The sequence below is a fragment of the Danio aesculapii genome, chromosome 5 (genome assembly GCF_903798145.1).
Source record: "Danio aesculapii chromosome 5, fDanAes4.1, whole genome shotgun sequence".
NCBI lineage: Eukaryota > Metazoa > Chordata > Actinopteri > Cypriniformes > Danionidae > Danio > Danio aesculapii.
Window position 1 is genome coordinate 54,830,650 of NC_079439.1, and position 21,327 is coordinate 54,851,976.

The 21,327-nt window shown below is 36.5% G+C and overlaps 1 protein-coding gene across 1 annotated transcript; it reads left to right on the forward strand.

Moving 5' to 3' along the window:
- Positions 1 to 1,014: 1,014 nt before the first annotated feature.
- Positions 1,015 to 20,430, forward strand: LOC130229606 (ubiquitin-associated domain-containing protein 1-like). Its single transcript, XM_056458494.1, is given in 11 exon segments — positions 1,015 to 1,454; positions 2,553 to 2,673; positions 3,016 to 3,089; positions 5,937 to 6,044; positions 6,134 to 6,236; positions 7,224 to 7,332; positions 10,337 to 10,589; positions 15,347 to 15,433; positions 15,566 to 15,704; positions 19,039 to 19,131; positions 19,134 to 20,430. Coding segments are annotated over 11 exon segments (1,245 nt in total). The 5' UTR covers positions 1,015 to 1,316; the 3' UTR covers positions 19,154 to 20,430.
- Positions 20,431 to 21,327: the final 897 nt, after the last annotated feature.

The following is a 21,327-nucleotide window of genomic DNA, read 5'->3' on the forward strand; positions in this document are numbered from 1 at the left end:
AAATAAATAAATAAAGTAAAATAAAAAAAATATAATTATATATATATATATATATATATATATATATATATATATATATATATATATATATATATATATATATATATATATTTTTTTTTTTTTTTTTTTTAAGTATTCATTAGGTAGCCATTCTTCCTTACTAGTACATAGTACTTAACCGTTAGACACTAGTATCTAATAAATGCTCTAGTATTTATTAGATACTGTTTTCCCCCATAACTATTATGATAAATCTTGTAGCACCTATTACTAATACCATTCTAAAATTCTAGCATTGACTTCTCTGCAGGATCTGTCATTGAGATATCAGCTCTTCAGTTTTGGATATTACTATGTATCCCATTTTGACTAATACATAATTTTATATAGCCATTCAGTTGTAACACAAGTAGAAAAGCAGTTGTGACTAAAAAGATAAGAATTGTTACTAGTAATAAATAGCTATGGATGTCTATAATATTCACCGGTAATGTCTAAAAACACATACAAATATAAAAAGATGTAGTAGTAGCCACAATTGCAATACATAGCCTACTAATCAAAACAGAATAATTTAAATCTCAATAACTGATCCTTATTGAACAAGTCAGTGTCAAAAATGTGCAATCTGTTACTATAATACAATAGTGCTAGTCACTACTGAAACTAGTATATGAATGTATTTATTGTGTATCTTACGAATAAGAACTATCTACAATAACAACAGGACTGGATAAGTAAGCAACAGTATCTAATAATTAGATAGCATTTATAAGTGAAAATGTTTTTGATTAGTAGTATGGCTGGTAGCAACTTTTGAAAAAGTAGTAAGGAATAATAAACACTGCTAACTAAAGCTTTCATATTACATTTTAAAACAGTTAATAAAGATCCAGCGTCAGGTCTCGCCGCTCCCGACTAGTGTTCTGATAGTGTGCAGCACGACGCGTCTGCGTGAATGCGCACATTCACCAATCACGTTCAGGATTTGACGCATGCGCATGACTGCACAGTACCGACCGCTGTCTGTCGCTCTCGCATCGCAGGTGTCAACGGAGCAAGCGTCCCTGCTGCGGCGAGTCAGGAAACCTATCTGTCCCGTCGAGAAAAACATCAGTCCTCCGGAGCCGCCGGCACAACAGAACGGACGGCCTGACAATGCTCGATTGAGACCGTGAGCTCGCGTCTGTTGCCAGGGCAGGTTTAAGCGGGGAAGAGGGCGGCTTTCCGGGCTGTAGACAGCGGGTTCGCGGAGCGTCTTCAGCGGGGAGCGCTGCGGTCCTGCCGCCGCCGCCACTGCTACAGCTGCCGCTACAATGTTCGTTCAGGAGGAGAAGATCTTCGCAGGCAAAGTCCTGAAGGTCCACGTCTGTACAATGGAGGGATCTGAGTGGTTGGAGGAAGTCACGGAAGACACCACTATAGAGAAACTCAAGGAGAAATGCTTAAAGCATGTAGGTCTGCCTTCAGTTAGCTGGCACTGTTAGCCAACCCGGACAGTACAGGCCCGCTGGATTTTTAGAGTCATTGCCAAGTATTTTTAGTAACTAGCAGACGAGTTGACGGTGCTATTTATAATTTAGCAAGCTTGCCCGTCACCGTCTCTGAGGCAGTACTGTAACTACCACTGTCACACTGCTTGACTTACAGTGTACTGCTGACATTAACTTGTTGACAAGATCGTTTTGTTGTAATACCTCGGTTAGCAACACGCAATTATATTTCTCCATGCACATTGTGACTCATTCATGTAAACTATGAAGATTTCATCAGCACACTTTGTGGTTTAATGAGTGTGGATGAGGTTGTAAGCACTTTAGCAGGTGGCATCACCACATATACTTAGTCAAGTCTGGTTCTACTGTATCTTCAGTGTGTATTGTGGCTGAAAAATACCATGGCAGTGTATGTATTAATGACAAGATATTAACAAATTTCATAAACACACTGCGCTAACTCCACAGTGTTCTTTGAAGACTATTGGAGTATCATGTAAAAAGCAGGATGCATTTATAATTTAGTACCATACACTGAATGGCAAAGTACCATGGTAACAAATAACTAAATGTATCATGGTACTACCATAGTACTAGACCTCCCTCTAAAGGTGGTGGATTAGCCTGTTTTCCTTATTTTTGTGTGGACTTATAATGGGATTTTTATAATGCTAACAAACACTATTCAAACGTTAGGGGTTGGCAAGATATTTTTGAAATATTGTCTCATTTGCTCACCTAGGCTGCATTTATTAGATCATACATACAGTTTTAAAGTGAAATCTATTCACAAGACAGCAAAGCTGAATCTAAGTATTACTTGAAAAATCAAGTTAAAAATCACATTACTTACACTTTACAAATTAATTCAATTTATTAATTTTATTTTTAAACATTCATTTATTATTACTATTTTTGTCAGGACTATAATGAAAATTATTTTGTGTTTTTTATGCAAATTATGCTTTTTGATGACTCCAGAATGCTTTTAAAAATCTTTAATATTTGTTTGTTTTTTCCTTCTCTTCTCTTCTCTTCTCTTCTCTTCTTTTCCAGTATGTCCATGGAAGTCTAGAGGATCCTAAAACCCTTACACATCACAAACTCATTCACGCCGCCACTGAAAGAATTCTCACTGAATCCAAAACAGTCTCTGAGGAAAATCTTAAAGATAAAGGTACATTTTTCAGTTTGACTAATCCTCAGGCTCCCAGCCTTTCATACTTCAAGGCCCTTGTTGTTCGTTTGTGACGATTAAAAATATAAAAAAGGTTTACTCACAATTTACATTTGACAGATTAATTACAAAGAGCCCATTAAGTTTTATAACTGTTTTAAATCATTTAACTTAACTTCCCAGAAGTCCTAGAGTTCATATTTTAAAATTAGGCTTCCTAATTTTTCCAGGTTTTTGGTTGAGAACCACTGATGAAGAAGTAGTGTCATGTTTTTGTATGTTTTTTTATTTTTAATTTCGTATTCAAACAGGCACAAACCCTGATTCATGTTTGTTTTGTAGATTGTTTAATATTGTTAAAGAAAAGACCTCCACCAGCTCCACCAAAAATGACCGACATATCTTCTGAAGAGAAGGTACTGTATCTGCTGGCAGTTTTAATTTAGGAATAGTTCACCCAAAATTTCAATTTGCACTACTCAAGCTCAGATCATCTGATATTTTTTTCAGCAAAATCTTAAAAAAGGTATTAATTCAAAGTCAATGGTTACCAGCACTTTGAGAGTCTGAAAAAATATATATTTAAAAGCAAAGTAAAGTAAAATTAACACCAGTGGCTGCTGATACATTGAGGTCTTACGAAGTGAAGTGACCTGTCTGCGCAAATGGAGCTGAAACAAATTATTAGCCAACAGTTCTTGGTGAGTTCATGACAGACAATACATGCAGTCAGCTGATGTTGTTTGTTTACAGCTTTTTATCTAGCAGCATTGAAAATAACATAAAGTAAGTACAATTTTGAAGAACACATGCCCTTCCTCACCATTGTAAACAAACAGCATCTGCTTATGAGTGATCTCTGACCCTTGCATAGTTGCATCCATCATTATGTGACGTCAGTCTCAAGCCCTGAAGCTGGGGTCACCTGGCTTGGTCCTGGAGGGCCAGTGTCCTGCAGAGTTCAGCTCCAACTTGCTTCTATGGAAGTATACCCAGTAAGACTTTGATTAGTTTCTTCAGGTGTGTTTGATTAGCATCAGAGATAAACTCTGCAGCACACCAGCCCTCCAGGAATAAGCTTGGGGACCCCTGCTATAGACTGTCTTGAACGCAGTCAGACCCTTCAGCAGAGGCGATGGATTAAATGTTGTAAATACTGATCAGTTTCTTACACAGACATATTGTTTTGCTTTATAAGACCGCATTGTAGTGTCGGGAGGCACAGATGTTAATTATGTTTTGCCTGTATATGTTTATTTGACTCTCAAAATGATGGTAACAATTTGCTTGAAATAAACTGTACTAATCAACATGATTCAGCTAAAATTCTTTAAAGGATAAGGATAAAAATAATAATTCTGTTATTATTACTTACCCCCATGCAGGGCTTGACATTCACTTTTTTGATCACCAGCCACTGTGGCTAGTAGTTTTCCAACATTACTAGCCACTCGCCATTTTCACCAGCCACAATTTTATTGTTGTGAAACTATATTTTATATTTATATTTACATAAATATGACTTTGACATGCTAAAACTACTTGATTTAGATTTTGTGTTATATCTACATGCCTCCTCATTCATTTAACTTTTTGTGTGTCGTGTATGAGCTTGCTCAATAATCATGAGCAAATGGGTCATAGTTTCAAAGTGTTACAATTAGTTTTTATTTCACATCATTTTCAGTGCTCAAAATTAAGGATTTACCAAATTTAGCTCTGACCACACCAAACATAAACAATTAATTATTTCTTAGCCACAAATTTTAAATGTGTCAAAACAAGCAAAATATAACTACTTTTTAACAAAACATATGCACAGTAATCTGTTCTGGCTAAAGGTCTTAGATCACCAGTTAACTACACATAAATGGGGAGTTAATCTCCCATAAAGCAATGTTATTATAAAAAATTATAATTAAACCATTTTAATGCAAAAGAAATCAGGTAAAAAAACACTCACGGTTATTGTAAGACCCATAAATAATCTGTTCATAGAATGGTTAAAGCGAAAGCAACCGGTGCTTCTTACAAAAAGACAAATCTGGAGCTCTTGAAAGCAGCAAGACTATGGGTGCATGTCCATCACTTTTTGTCTAGTCTATTTGAAAGAGAACCGATCACATCAGTTGTGTTTTTAGACACAGTTGCTTCACGCAAGGAAACGGGAGCGTGCACGCTTTTTAAACAGTCGCGCGCATCACCTCAGCTGTAGGCGCGAATGATTATCCTCTCATTCGGTATTCCCCTGCTTTCTATTGCTCGCGTGAACGCAATTATTTTTGTCAGTCATGTTGCTTCTCAATTTTAAGATCGCCTTTGCATGCATATTGGACCATACTTATTGTCGAACCCTGCTTTTAACAATTATTATCCGGGAAAATTATTTTCAACCAGCCAACGTGGCTAGTGGGAGTGTCTGTCTTACCTGCCACCGCTGAAATCCACCCGCATTTGGCAGGTTGGCGGGAGTTAATGTCAAGCCCTACCCTCATGTCATTCCAATCCCCTGAGGCCTTCATTCATCTCCGAAAACAAGTTACGATATTTTAAATGAAATTCGAGAGCTCCCACATCCTCCATAGGCAACAATGATCATGAGACTTTTGAAGTCAAGAAAAGGAATGTCAAAACATACCCAGTCACTTCAGTGGTTCAAATATAATCACACAAAGCCCTATGAACACTTGTCTGGCAAAATAAAAAGGATTTTGGTCATCTACTGTATGTCTTTTGCCTGAGGTCTAGGTACATGTGCTTGCCTGTTGCGCTGCTGATTTTAATGGCAAATAGTCACACTTCCCATAAGAAATGCACCCCCTGATCTGGCGAAGTCTCATTTACATTTTTTTTTTTTGCTGCACAAAAGTGTTAGTGTTCATGGTGATTTATATGACCACAATTGGACCACTGAAGTCACATAATATGTTTTGACAATGTTTTTGGTTCCATTTCTGGACATCGAACGTCTCTGGACTATTGCTGTCAGTGAAAGACGAAGGAGCTCGTGGATTTCATCCAAAATATTTTAATTTGTGTTCTGAAGGTGAAGTCATGAGGGTGAGTAATTCAGAATTTTCATTTATGGGGGAACTGATTCTAATATTCTGCTGAAGAGAAAAGTCACCTTGAATCCCTGAGGGTGAGTAAAATGACAGCTACTTTTAATTTTTGGGTGAACTTTCCCTTTAATACACAGTGTGTGTTAAATTTGTATGGTTTATGATTCTGCAAAATTAAATCCTGTTTGTTCTTGCTGAAAGAAGAAGCAAGAGAACAAAGCTCCAGATAAGGATGCCATCCTCAAAGCCACAGCAAGCCTGTCCACTCGTAACACTGACCGTACTGTAACTCAGCACAACATCAGAGATGTGAGTCCTTGCAGTCTGTTTCAGTTCAGCCTTTACTCTTTGAACTTTGTTCTTTTTTACATTTGACATTTTTTTTTTGTTTCCGTCAGTTTCAGACAGAGCTGAGAAAGATTCTAGTTTCGCTTATCGAGGTCGCTCAGAAGCTGCTGGCTCTGAATCCTGATGCTGTAGAGCTTTTTAAAAAGGCCAATGGTAAGAGAAAGACGTATGCATGGACACCTGGATTAATAGATTAAATCAATTTTTATTTGGTGCACTATTTGCAAATGATATGAGAGTGAAGTAGTGCTATTTAATGATTAATCGTGACTAATTGCATAAAAATTACAAGTTTATAATTACATATGTGCATGTAATACAGTTGAAGTCAGAATTATTAAAAGCAGTTTTAAATTTTTTTTTTATCTAGTAAAATATTATTTACTGTCATCATGGAAAAGATAAAATAAATATAATTTATGATATACAGTATATAGATTTATTATTGAAACATTTTTCTATACATGTATACACAAATTTACATACCGTTGAAGTCAGAATTATTAGCCCTCTTGTTTATTTTTGTCCCAATTTCTGTTTAATGGAGAGAAGATTTTTTCCAATACATTTCTAAACATAATAGTTTTAATAACTCATTTCTAATAACTGATTTATTTTATCTTTGCCATGATGACAGTAAATAATATTTGACTAGATATTTTTCAAGACACTTCTATACAGCTTAAAGTGACATTTAAAGGCTTAACTAGGTTAATTAGGTTAACTAGGTGGGATAGGGTAATTAGGCAAGTTATTTTGTAACAATGTTTTTTTCTGTAGACTATCGAAAAATATATATTGCTTAAGGGGGCTAATCATTTTGACCTTAAAATAGTTTTTAAAAAATGTTACATTTATTCTAGCCAAAATAAAACAAATAAGACTTTCTCCAGAAGAAAAAGTATTATCCGACATACTGTGAAATTTCTTTATCTGTTAAACGTCATTTGGGAAATATTTAAAAAGAAAAAACAATTCAAAGGGGGGCTAATAATTCTGACTTCAACTGTATATCGATGTGTGTATTTCTATTTACACAATACGTATACACAGTACACTGAAAATTATTATGTAAATGCTAATTTTTTGTTTTGTATGTGATTAGTCGTGAATATTATTTTGATCTCCCTTCTCTGGCAGCCATGCTAGATGAGGATGAGGAGGATCGTGTGGATGAAGCAGCCCTGCAGCAGTTGACTGAGATGGGTTTTCCTGAGAGTCGTGCTGTGAAGGCTCTGCGCTTAAACCAGTAAGTACTCTCAGTGAATTCTTTAACCCTCTTTCATGCACTTCAGTATTCAGAAGTGAACATCTGCAAGACTTCTTTCACACTTGGTTTTCATCAGAATGGGTGTGCATCAAATGTATACTTGTGAAAGCTCAGTAAGGCCCTGCTCGCACCTGGTATCAAGATGCATTTTCAGTCAATCCAATTCTTAAGTGGGAAAAGGAGGCACATTACCTATTCACAGCTGGTGTTTCTTTTGTCCACATTTTGGGTATTGGATGTCACTGATATTTAATACTGTGAAAACTAGCACAATTTACAAAAAATATGAATCTTATTAAACGTACCAGAACTAATAAATATTCTTTATAAAATAGGCTACTTTATGAATTGAACAGATTTAAATTTTATTTCATTTTCAATCGACTCTTATTAGGCCTAGACTCTTTATTCTGTTTTTACTGTTTTAATATGTAAATATGCTGTTGGTTTTATCAGATTTGCTTAACAAATATTTTACAAAATAGAAGGTAATTTAACTAGGCTGTCCTTAAATAAAAGTATTATGCAAAGGCATCACACGTAAAGAAGGATCATCCAACACATGCATCATAATGGATTTCTTTTATGTACGAATCGACTACTACCTAGACACTACTCTGTTTTACAGTATTAATATGTATATATGCTGTTGTTGTTTTATAAAATTTGTTCAACATATATTTTAGACCATGGAAGGAAATTTAATTTGGTAAATTAAAAAACATTATGCAAATAATCAGGCAATTGATCCCAAAAAGAGAGAGATCATCCAGCACGTACATCGATGCAAAGATTTCAAGGCTTAATCTCGCGTTCTTGAATGTTGCTTTGAAAGGAGTCGAAGTTATTCATTCATTTTCCTTCGGCTTAGATCCTTTTATTCATCAGCGGTCACCTACAGCGGAATAAACCACCAACTTATCCAGCATGTTTTACACAGTGGATTCCCTTCAAGCTGCAACCCAGTACTGTGGAAAAACCCATACACTCTTGCATTCACACACACACACACTACAGACAATTTAGATTTATTTAATTCACCTATAGCGCATGTGTTTGGACTGTGGGGGAAACTGGAGCACTCGGAGAAAACCCACAACAACACAGGCCAAACATGGAAACTCCACACAGAAATACCAACTGACCCAGCCGTGACTCAAACCAGCAACAGTGCTAACCACTGAGCCACAGAATCAAGTTATTTATTAGTTATAAAATACATATTAATAAGACATGCAAACAGGGCCTTAGGATGATATCTGCTGTTACCAGTGACCTAGTGATAGTAGTCAGGAAAGTGTTGAAAGAAAAAAATGTTCTTTTTCAAGATTTCATTTCAGGGGTTCAAAGTACTTTGCTGAAGCAAACTATAGAAACACATTGGTAAATGTTTGATATAAAATTAATACTCCTATATACTATTTATGCTTTTAGTATATTGGAACCTTTAAGGCAGCTTTTCTCAATCTCGGTCTGTTTGCCCACATGTGCTCCACCTTTAATATTGTTCTCTTTTTAGGTCAGACGTTTGTTCTAATTCAACTACAAGTGCTCTGCAAAGTCTATCTACAGGATATTCTGCCATTATTTCAGTTTGAAAGAAACATGTTTCATTTAAATGGCATTTTAGGGTGTGATATGTACAATTATATTGTGTTATTTATGGAGGTATATTGTATCATGCTTCACAACTCTCTAGTAAGAATGCGTGAATGAACGTTCTGAAGTAATATAAGGGTTTCTCATGCTCAGGTAGTGAGCAATGAAGAAGAAGGGACTAAGGAACAGTGCACACTGCATAGAGACATGTCAGTGTGAACACAGCTCATGCATAGAACTTCTTCTAACGAGCTGATCATCTAAATCAGTGGCTGTTTCTCAATTTCAAGAACACAGAAAATGGACTTGCTGTTCTTGTAAAGAGCGGTCTTGCCAGGTCACCTCAGAAGAACGAACTCGGAAGACCGCGAGAACAGAGAACGCGTCTATGAGAAATGAGATGCTGCGTTCTTCCTGATGGTCACATGACCCTCACACAGTTTTTAACTGGACATTGTTTAAACATTACAAAATTCATACAATGATTTATTGTTTTTCCCCTTTTCAATATATGTATAACATGCACTAAAACCTTACTATAATACTTTGCGGAATACAAATAAAACAGATTTTAATATGAATTTCAGCAAATAAACACCCTTAATGTGTTTATGCCTTTATTAAGATTTTCATGGTAATGTTTACTTTCACCATCTCATTTAGAGAAACTCCTGAAATAAATTTCTATAAATATAAAGTTCATAAGAATAAAGTTTTATCTCAGAACTTAAATAATAAATCTATATTAAATGCTGCACTTCCACCTTCTTTATTCAGTCACAATGATTTCTGGGACCTCTAAAGCAAATTCGTTGCTGAATCGTTGCATCCTCGATATCAAGAACACATCCGGGAACTTTTACGCGTCTTCGGTACTTGCGGTCTTGAGTTTTGGCAGTTGATGGTGACGTTACATGAGAACACGAGGATGCAAGTTCGCTGAAGAACGCATATTGAGAAACAGCCAGCGCTTCTCAACCACTTTCCTGGAGGACCACCAGTTTTCCTGCTCTTCTTAACCAAACACACCTGATTCAGATCAACAGTTCATTAGCAGAGAATGAAAGACCTGTAATGGGTGTGACAGACAAAGGACATCCAAAACACGCAGTGTTGGTGGTCCTTCAGGAACATGGTTGAGAAACATTGATCTAAATCAGCATTGTTAAATAAGAGATGCGAAATATGAAGAGGAAAAGGGCGTAGGACGAGGATTGAGAAATGTTGCTTTAAGCCATTATATGAACACATGCTAAATTATTATCTAGATAACAGCAGATGAATGAACAAAAATGATGGTTTTGGTGGGTTATGGATTGTGAATAATCTCAAATCTCGTTAAGTTAAATGAAAGCCACTAATATCAAAGCACTCTGTTTTGCAGCATGTCTGTCACCCAGGCTATGGAATGGCTGATTGAGCATGTTGATGACCCCATGGTTGATACGCCTCTACCAGGACAGGACAGTCCAGGGGCGGCCGCCGCTGCAGCACCCGCTCCAGGAGCCTCTGCCACAGCTTCAGCAGCCCGTGCTCGTTTGACCTCCCAGGCCAGCATAGACGAGGCCAAACAGGACGAACTGACAGAGATCTTTAAAAGGATCAGAAGGAAAAGAGAGTTCAGGCCAGACTCACGGGTTAGTGTCATGTGGGAGTCATGAGAAACACAAGAACTGTTGATTTCTAAACTCAAACATTGCTGTACCACTAATATATTCGCCTAAAGATCTGGTCAGATCACACAAATTTGTCATGATTTCAGCACGATTTCCTTGACGTAGGGTGTCGTGGGGGTTCGTAAACGACAAATGGGCATCGTGACACAAGATTCAATCGTTTCTTCTCGTGTAATGTGGCAAAGTTCCTGACAACCGATACCATGCCTGCAATGCCTCTCGACACCGTTGCAGGAAGTCTAGCATTTTACATTTTTTTCTCGTTCTTCAAGATGAGTTCTGTCACGTCGGTGACACTGAAATAGAAGCATATCATTTCACGGTTAACTGAGTGGGTGCTGCCGTTACTGCACCAGTCAGGTAATCAAAAAATGGGCTGCATAATTACTAATAGTTGGGTCACGGGTGGATATGATCAATCATGGGTTATGCAAACTTTAACTACCTTTTCTAAAATATTAAGGTGTTTTAAGCAGTTTTATCTGACAGACTGGCACAGATATGCAGACCTCCATTCTCACAACGAGTTTTTGAATTATTTTAATTTTGAATAAGAATATTCAAAATATTGTGTTATAACAACACTTGTGATTGCTTTGGGAAATAACGATCATCATAGAAGTCACGGGATGACTGATTGCGAAGCAATGTGTAGTCTGGCGCATTTTTTACCCACGACAAGTCAATATTTTGTCAACGCAAAAAAACGCATAATCTGACATAGTGACTTTCGTAACTGACAGTAAAGTCATGTGATCTGACCGGGGCTTAAATCATAATTATTCAATCCATTCTGCATATTGCATTAGGGTTGGAATCAGATCCATTTGTCAAGTTTGGTCAGCACACAATAGAAATGACAATTCCACTAAATTCTTTTTCTATCGGCTCTCTCATGTTCACACGTTGAAGCTAAGCATGGTTGTGTTTGGTTACTAGCTAGATGGAAGAGCACATGGGAAAAGTAGTAAAAAAAGTATCTGTCTGGGTCCTAGTGCCCCAGTATAGTGATGGGGACTATAATGTCAGTGAGCAACGTCCTTCAGATAAGATGTTTAAAATCCTGGGATGTCCTTCGAAAATAGCAGGGTTCCCTGTGGGGCTGTTCAATATGGGAAACAGAAACCTGTCACAGTTTTCCTGAACAATATTGCAATTTCGATTTTAATCACGATTTTGTCACACACTGACGTTTTACAGTGTGAATCTGAAATGTATTTCCAAAGGAAAATAATTATCTTTATCAAAGACCTGTAACAAGTCTCTGAAACAGATATAAAAACAGGCAAAAAAAATTGCCCAGTAAAGGTGTAACAAATAGTCCTCAAGAACAGACCTATAGATCATTTTCATTCATTCATTCATTTTCTTTTCAGCTTAGTCCCTTTATTAATCTGGGGTCGCCACAGCGGTGAACCACCCTATGAACCACCCTATAGATCATTTTGAGGCATGTAAACAAAAACCATGGTATAACCCAACGTATTTCCTGTTTTACATTTTTAATTTCTATAGCTTCCAAGAATCCAAAAAGAGCCACATATTGATAAATAATGTAATGATAGCTGCTTTAATATTGCGTTATTAAATTGCCTCTTGTTACAGTTATAATATAGTTTAATAACAAGCAGGAAATGTTCATGGACCATTGACATGACCACAATTAAATGGTCTGTTGCAAAACAAATAAATAGACTACTGTGTGTGCATGTACATGCCGTCAAACTCTGAATGTTCCGATGTTCTGCTTGACCACATATCAGTAGTTGTGTATACTTTTCTATGTGTCCACTGATTTTTTTTGCCATTGCATAAAAAAGCTTGTTGTGATGCTGCCTTGAAATAGGCCAGGTGCACCGAGTTGAAACATCTCTTTTCAGACAAACATTCAATTTAACTTTTCAGAATGCTGCACCGCAAGTCACGTGACAAGAACTGAGCGATCAACTTAATACTTTGTATAGAATACCCACATTTCAATGCACTAATTACCTCAGACAAACACAAGATACCCAAACACCCAGTGCTTTATAATTTTATCCATAAATGAAACTTGTATCCGAGCTACAGCAATGTTTTGTTAGTTTGTTATCCTCTGAGAAATGGGTTAATGGTCACCTAGCAGTGACAAAGGAGCGTGAGTGCAGAGTGCGTTGAAAATGTTGAAGGAAGCGACGCGCTTTCCACGCACTTTTAGACGCGATATACATCTGACTTACAAATGACCTGATTCTGGTTCCTGTATCCAAAGTAATCCCACACCATATATATATAAGCGTCCCTAATGGCACACTATACATTATGCTCTTATCCACTATGTACTTATGCACTTACACACTCAACAGCATAGTATATGAATGTAGTGTCGTCCCAAATGGAACACTAATGTTTTTTTCTGGGCGGAAAACTAAACTATTTCCCGGATGACGTTTGTCGATTGCCAAATTAGCAAAATAAATGACCAAAGTATCAAAAAATACCTGCCATGAGTATAACCGCATTCACCATCAGGAGGCGGTATAATCACTCTCGTAGGAAAATATTGATTTCACAATCCAAAATAAATAATCCAACATCAGTGCCCAAAAGCTCCGCCCCTTCCGCTATGTGAGCAAAGCATCGGCCATTGGGTGCGTGAAGTGTCCAACAGTCCACACTTCATTTTAACGGTTGATTAAGTGCATCGTCCGGATATTTAAAGTGCACTTGTTATTTTTACAATTTTCAGTGTGAATGCACTACTTGGAATATTTATACTACAAAGTGGTGTAGAATTGTGCGTACGTATAAAATTTGGGACACACCTATTGACTTTTGTTTTGGCACCAAGTCCTCCTGGGCTGAACTCATCATCCCCATGCAGACTATTCAGTCTCCTGTTCTTGTGCTGTTTAGTCGTGATGCGTTATGATTGGATCAAATAACATTCTGCAGGAAAATCGTGCTGTAAGGCGTTTTAGAAATTGTGCATGTTTAAATTGCGATTTCAATACGATTTCATTAAAAAGCTCAGCCCTAGTTTCCTGGCCTCCTGACCAAACTTAACCACTGGCATATATCCATCATGATCTCCTAACCATCCCCATATCATCTTATTGACTTCATCACTCTGGCTTCAACCCATTGCTCCAGATTGTGTGTTCACAGATATGAGTCGCTTTGGATAGAACCGTCTGCAAAATGTAATGTAAATTTTTAACAAATATAGTCCTTGTTTTCCAGAGTAAATGAGTAATCTCCAGTCTGAATACAGCTTGGTCAATATTAAGTCTCATAGCAAGCCTAAAAATGCATTAAAGGGATTGTCACCCAAAAATTAAAATGACCTCAGTGCTTCCCACAAGTTTGAAATATAGTTGCGGTGGTAGCTGAATTGAAACACACCTCTTACTCACAGCACATGATTACTACTTGCAACAACAAAAAATATTTTTAACAATATTTTTATTTATTATACATGGTTTCTTTTTAATGGGTTAAAGTTTTTTTATTTTTATTATTTTTATAAAAAAAGAAATTCAGTATTTGTTTTACTTTTATTCTATTCAGGAGCCATGTGCACCCACTGAAAGTTTGTACAGTATTGTTGTACACTGTACAGTATTGCCAAAGCATGCCAAAGCATGTTAGATACAGTATGTATAAAATATGTGATATATTAACTTCATCAAATAAAAAATATATATACAGCAAATAAGAAAAAAATGACATAAAGGAATAAAAACATATAAAATAAAAATCTCTAAAAAGTATAAAAATTACAAGAATAAAAAGTGTCAGCTTTTTAAATAAGGCAAATGAGTTAATTAACTATTTCTAATGGTGTACAAGCATTTTGTAGCCAGTTTAGATGTTATTTCGTCTTCTCTGAGTGAATAGAAATATTTATCTGAGTCATTTATCTGAGTCAAATAGTTAATTATAAAGTGTTTCTCTCTGTCTTGTGGCTATGCACGTGCTGAAAGTAAATCAGGCTTAAAATAAAAATGATGACAGCTTAGAAAGCGAAACCAAAAGCCGAATCCCAGACATTTTAGGAGATCTAGAAACCCCTGATGGACACAAAAAGGCAGGTCTCCGTAGGTCTCTGCAGAGCATGTGAGATTGTCTGTGAGAGTGTTGACAGTTCTCGCACACACAACGAGAAGTGGGAAACGTGTCAGGCACGAGAAGATTTTCCACTGGGTAATTCATCGCGGATGTTTGGCTATTGGGTGGATACAAATAAAAGTGTAAAAGGATGATAATAATAAAAATATATACTTGGTTAATATACCTGGGCGGCCTGCCCAAGTAAACTCTATGAGTGGGAAGCACTGGACCTCATTCACTTTCCTTTATGTGGTTTTAAACCTTTATAAGTTTCTTTCTTCTGTTGAACACAAAAGAAGATATTTTGAAGAATGCTGGTTGATGGCACCCATCAACATAAAATAAACTCAAGTAGGTTTTGAACAAGTGAAGGGTGAGTAAACGATGACTGTTTACATTTTTGGTTGAACTATCCCTTTAAAGCACTTTACTGTATCAACAATATGGTAATTCTTCTGGCATAATATTTTTTTCTACAGTCAAATGTCAGGTAAATTTAAGCCTAAATTTCCAATTCATTATATTTGTGTTCTTTGTAAAGTTTGCAGTTATTTACAAATATATACATCTGTTTTGCTTTTCTGTCATTTTAAATGAGATTCGTTGTCTCGCTTGTGTGTGAGCAGGCAGTGATTGCACTAATGGAGATGGGCTTCGATGAGAAGGAAGTGATCGATGCTCTTCGCGTCAATAATAATCAACAGGATGCAGCTGTATGTAAACACTTAGAGAATTATATAAAGTATATTGTGTCATTTCGTCTGCTAATTAAGATTAAATTTCTAACTAGTTAAGATTCTAATTAAGATGTAACTTCTTTTAAAGTTAAGAATCTATTTTCACAGTGTGAATGGCTGCTCGGTGACAGAAAGCCCACTCCTGAGGATCTGGACAAAGGCATTGATACCAATAGTCCACTGTTTCAGGCCATCCTGGAGAACCCTGTTGTACAGCTTGGTCTTACAAACCCCAAGACTCTTCTAGGTGACTTCTCTCTCTAAATACGTATGCTTTTTTAAAAATTAATTAATTATTTTTATGAAGGTTTGCCAGTTCAACAAAGAGCATTTGTGAAAAGCAATTTTGTAGTCTAATAATAGTTGCATTTTTTTAAATCTGTTGTGTAGTTTTCTGATGAAAAAAGCTCTTTTTACTGATATTTTGGATTATTTTCAGTCTTTATTTGATTCTGTTCCTTTGGCCCTTTATCACAGTGAGTTTTTCAATTTCTGAACTTTACTCCAGACCTTTATGCTCCAACATCACCATGCTTGATTGTAAGATGACGTTATCTGGGTGGTGTTTTCTGTGTGGTTTGTGGTAAACATAGCACTTTGCTTTCAGGCCAGAGTGCTCAATTTTCACTTTATCAAACCATGACAGTTACTTCCAAATCCACTCAGCTGTTGTCACACGGCTTCTCACAATCTCCAGATATATTCTGTACAAGCATGGAATTGACTTTCTTTCTAGCCACTCTCATAAAACTTAATCATTGGAGTGCTAAAAATATTACTAATGGCTGGTCAGCTTGTCCCATTTTTTTCCAAGCACAGTTCTGACAGTGACATCTTAGTTTCATTGTTTTTACTTTGTATTTTTGTCTGAGTGCTCCTTTAGCTTATGTTGAGTTCAGACTGCTCGATTTTCAATGTAGTGGCATCAAGAAGGATGTTTTCACACTGCATGACTGTCTGGGCTAGCGTTTCGTCGCTGCTGTATTTACACTGCAAGATGGATCGGTGAAGGGGGTTTCACACTGCATGACTTTAAAATAGGAAGAATCGCCAACAACTTTGTCTCAGTCCGCAAACTACATCTCACAACCAAACACTCAAGAATTGACATGGAAACAATGAGAGGTATACATAGATAATAGGATATCTTTTTTGTTATTAACTACATAATGGGAAAGAAGCCTTTAGTGGGGTAGAAAATGTACTTATTTTGCTCTCCTGGGTTTTGAAGGGAATTAGCAATTTCTCCTCAACTTTTTTCTTTGTCGACCTGATTGTGGTATAGCTCAGATGACACGTCAAACAGACACGAGTGCTCCTGCCAAATTTCCACTAGTTTTTCCATCATTTCTTGGGTCCAAATAGATCAAAAAGAAGCCCTTTTAACTTCTCCCCCAACTTCCCGCTGGCCTGCAGATACGTACACTAGTGGATGCTGCTGTCTCATTGGCTGTAGGTAATCACCGATGTTATTTTCAACTCATTTCACACTGCATGATTTGAATCGCCTTCAGCTCCAGATATTTAGCATGCCAAACATTTATTAGGTGTCAGCAACTGTGTTTGTTACTTGTGTGAATGAGCACCGATTTGCCTGTGATTTCAGGCATTTGTTGACGATTTCTCAAAACCTGTCAGCGAGTCAAAATCGGGGCTAAAATCATGGAGTCTGAACTTGGCATTAGACAACATAAAGGGACCCAAAAATGAAATTTTACACACTAACAAAGTCTGATTGGTAACACTTTAGAATAATGGTCCATTAGTAAATTTTTGTTAATCTACTAACTAATATTAACTAAGTATGATTAAGTGCATCAAAAACACTGGACCAGAAATTTGTCAACTACGGGCAACTCCAGAACATATGAAGATGGATTTACATTGCATTAGGCCATGTCTGGCGCATGTAGAGGAGGAACCCAGCAAACAATTTTGTGTTTAATAGACGTGTAATAGACATCTAAACATAGTCGTCTGGCTAAATCAAGGCTAAACCTGGCCTGTCAGTGAAAATCTAATTGACATCCAAGAATGGCCCAAAACAAGACTAGTTGTCAAATAGACAGATTAGACAGACTTTATATGTGTAGTCATTAGTTTCTGTTTATTTGATGACTAGTCTAGTTTTGGACTGTACTTGGAGATCTATTCGATTTTCACTGACAACTCAAATTTAGCTTTGTTTTAGCCAAGACGAATATATATATATATATATATATATATATATATATATATATATATATATATATATATATATACACACACAGTTAGGCCCATAAATATTTGAACATTGACACAATTCTTACATTTTTGGCTCTATACACCAACACAATGGATTTGAAATGAAACTAACAAGATGTGCTGTAATTGCAGCCTGTCAGATTTAATTTGAGAGTATTTACATCCAAATCAGGTGAACACTGTAAGAATTACAAGTTTGCATATGTGCATCCCACTTGTTATGGGACCAAATATAATTGAACAGAATAATAATCATAAATCAAACTTTCACTTTTTAATATTTGGTTGCAAATCCTTTGCAGTCATTTACAGCCTGAAGTCTGGAACGCATAGACATCAGCAGATGCTGGGTTTCATTCCTGGTGGTGCTCTGCCAGTCCTCCACAGCAACTGTCTTCAATTCCTGCTTGTTCTTGGGGCATTTTCCCTTCAGTTTTGTCTTTATCAAGTGAAATGCATGCTCAATTGAATTCAGGTCAGGTGATTGACATGGCCATTGCAAAACATTCTGCTTCTTTCCCTTCAAAAACTCTTTGGTTGCTTTTGCTGTATGCTTTGGGTGATTCTCCATCTGCACAGTGAAGCGCCATAAAATGAGTTTTGAAGCATTTGGCTTAATGTGAGCTGAAAATATTGCCTGAAACACTTCAGAATTCATCCTGTTGCTTTTGTCAGCAGTCACTTCATCATTAAATATAAAGCAGTTGCATTGACAGCCACACATGCCCACGCCATGTTACTATTACCACCATGCTGCTTAGGATCATGAACAGTTCCCATACTCCCATTACTTCTCCATACTTTTCTCTTCCCATCACTCTGGTACAAGTTGATCTTGATCTGTCCACAGGATGTTGTTCCAGCACTGTGAACTCTAATCTCGCCTTCCTGTTCTTTAGGCTCACTGATGGTTTACATCTCATGGTGAACCCTCTCTATTTACTGTGGTGTGGTGTCTTCTCTTGATTGTTGACTCTGACACGCATACACCTACCTCCCGGAGAGTGTTTTTGATCATCTGTTGTGAAGGGTGTTTTCTTCACCAAGGAAAGAATTCTTTGGTCATCCACCACAATTGTTTCGGTGGTCTTCTGGGTGTTTTGGTGTTGCTGAGCTCACTGGTGCGTTTTTTTTTTATTTTCAAGAATGTTCCAACAGTTGTTTTGGCCACACTGAATGTTTTTTGCTATCTCTCTGATGGGTTTGTTTTGTTTTCTTCAGCCGAATGATGGCTTGCTCGTATAGAGCCAAAAATGTTAGGATTGTGTTGTTAGAATGTTATTGATTGTGTTGATATTTATGGACCTAACTGTATATATTTTTGGGGGGCTTTTCAGCATTTGAGGACATGCTGGAGAACCCGCTGAACAGCACGCAGTGGATGAATGATCCTGAGACAGGTCCCGTCATGCTCCAAATCTCCAGAATCTTCAGACACTCAACCGCACATAAGCACACCTCATCTCTGGAGCAGCCGGAACCACAGTGCAGCGGAAAGGTCAATCGTTTATAAGAGAACTGTGTGAGTTTGTGTGTGTGTGTTTGTGGCATAATTATTGTTTTAAGTGGGAAGTCACAGATGATGAATGTAAAAATACGATGATGACATTTTCACATCATGATATACAGAGGAAAATATCTATTTATATCTCTACTCAACACTTGTACAAAGCAGTAACTTAATGATGAATCGCTAACTACATTATTTAGTTTTTTTTTTTATATTTTAGGAAGATTTGTTTTTAATTATATTAAGCACATGCTTTATTTTATGTAATTTTTTCCCTGTGTAATTGTACAATTAGTCATTTAAAAAGAAGAAAAACAATTTTGTATGTTACCTGTGCGCAAAGATCAAATTCGAACCAAATTATGACACCTCACACAGTACATTTAAATGTTTCTACAGGGAGGTAAACATGTATTTATGTATTCAACCATTATTGGTTCAAAAACAATTAGGTTATGTAATAGATGTTCCTTACAACCAAATGATCTGAACGTATGTTGTGGGAAAGCGAGCACCAGCAGTTTTTCTGCAATTCCTCATTTAAAGATGGTTCGAACATGGTACATGTATTTCTGTGATGTGGAACTGACGGAAGCCCCTTGTGAACACTGATATATGATAGATAATGAAATCTAACCTGATCCCTTTGTTTCTTTTATCTCTCTTTTTCTTCTAATCCAGGGGTGGGCAAACTCTCTTCTGGAGGGCCGGTGTCCAGCACAGTTTAGCTCCAAGTCTAATCAAACACACCTGCTTATAGATTTCTGGTGATCTTGAAGACACTGATAAGCATGTTCAGGTGTGCTTGATTAGTGTTAGAGCTAAACTGTACAGGACACCGGCCCTCCAGGAACGAGTTTGCCCACCTCTTTTCTAATCTATAAACAGACTATTCAGGTGGAATCTGTCCAAATAGACACAATTCAGTTTTTGTTTTGTCTGTTTAGAACAAAGATGTTATATACCTAAATGAGTACTGGATCGTTACCTTACTTTACTCTCTGTAGCCCCTGCATCAGGGGTTTTCAAGTGAAGTATTGCAGTAACTTTTTATTATCCACTATTATGATCAAGCTGCTGCCTCTGTCTTGCTGTACTTACAGCAGGCTGGGAAGTTTAGAAACTTGTTTCTGCCATGGAAAATAAAGTTTATATTTCACAATTCAGACTTTTCCTCTGAGATTTGTGAATTAAATCTCACATTTGCATGTTATGAACTTATATTAAAGTTCTACCATATTGTAAAAAATTTCTAGAATTATAAATTTTAGTTTGATGTTGTGAGAGAGTCAAGATTGTGAAAGCCTTTTGTCTCAAAATCACAAGAAATAAATAAAGCTTAATTAATTTTGAGAAAAAGATTCTGACTGACAATTTTAATTTGGACTTTTTTTTTTTTAACAATTGCTGTCTTAAAAGCCTGCTGATGTGCAATTGTGAGAAATATATACTAAAAACTACTGTTGGCAGGGTGTATTGTTGTATTAATTGATCATCTGAAATTAATAAATGAAAAAATTACTTAATTTCCACAAATATCTGGTTGGTTGTTGGTTTATTTTAAATTTTTCACGGATTTTTGTTAGTAAGTGACTTTCTTGGGAATTAACCTGACTGCTGATGGCATAGGCTGCAGGCCTGCAGGACTTGTTTTAAACAATTCAAATAAAATCATTTAAAATCAGGACATATTTAAATATATAAATGTAGAATTCTGACGGACTTGTTTGCAATTGCAAGTTTAATTTGTATTTTTTTTTTAAAACAATTGCAAGTTTGTATCCTAAAAGCCTGCAGATGTACAATTGTGAGAAATATACATACTAAATACTAATAGTGGGAATTTGTCTCACAATTTTCAAGTTTTTGTCTTTCAATTCTCATTCCGGAGAAAAAAAAGTCTGATTTGTCACGTATAAACTTCGATTTTACAGGCTTAAATCACACAGTAAAAATTGTGTGATTTTAAAAAGTAACCCTAACTACTTCCATAATTTTTTTTATCCTGTGGCAGAAACCAGTTTCCATATTGAAGACTTTGGTTGTGTTAACTAAAAAAAAGAGTTTTCCTTAATGAATTTGTTCTTCTACATAATATTTGTTGTGTTTACTGACA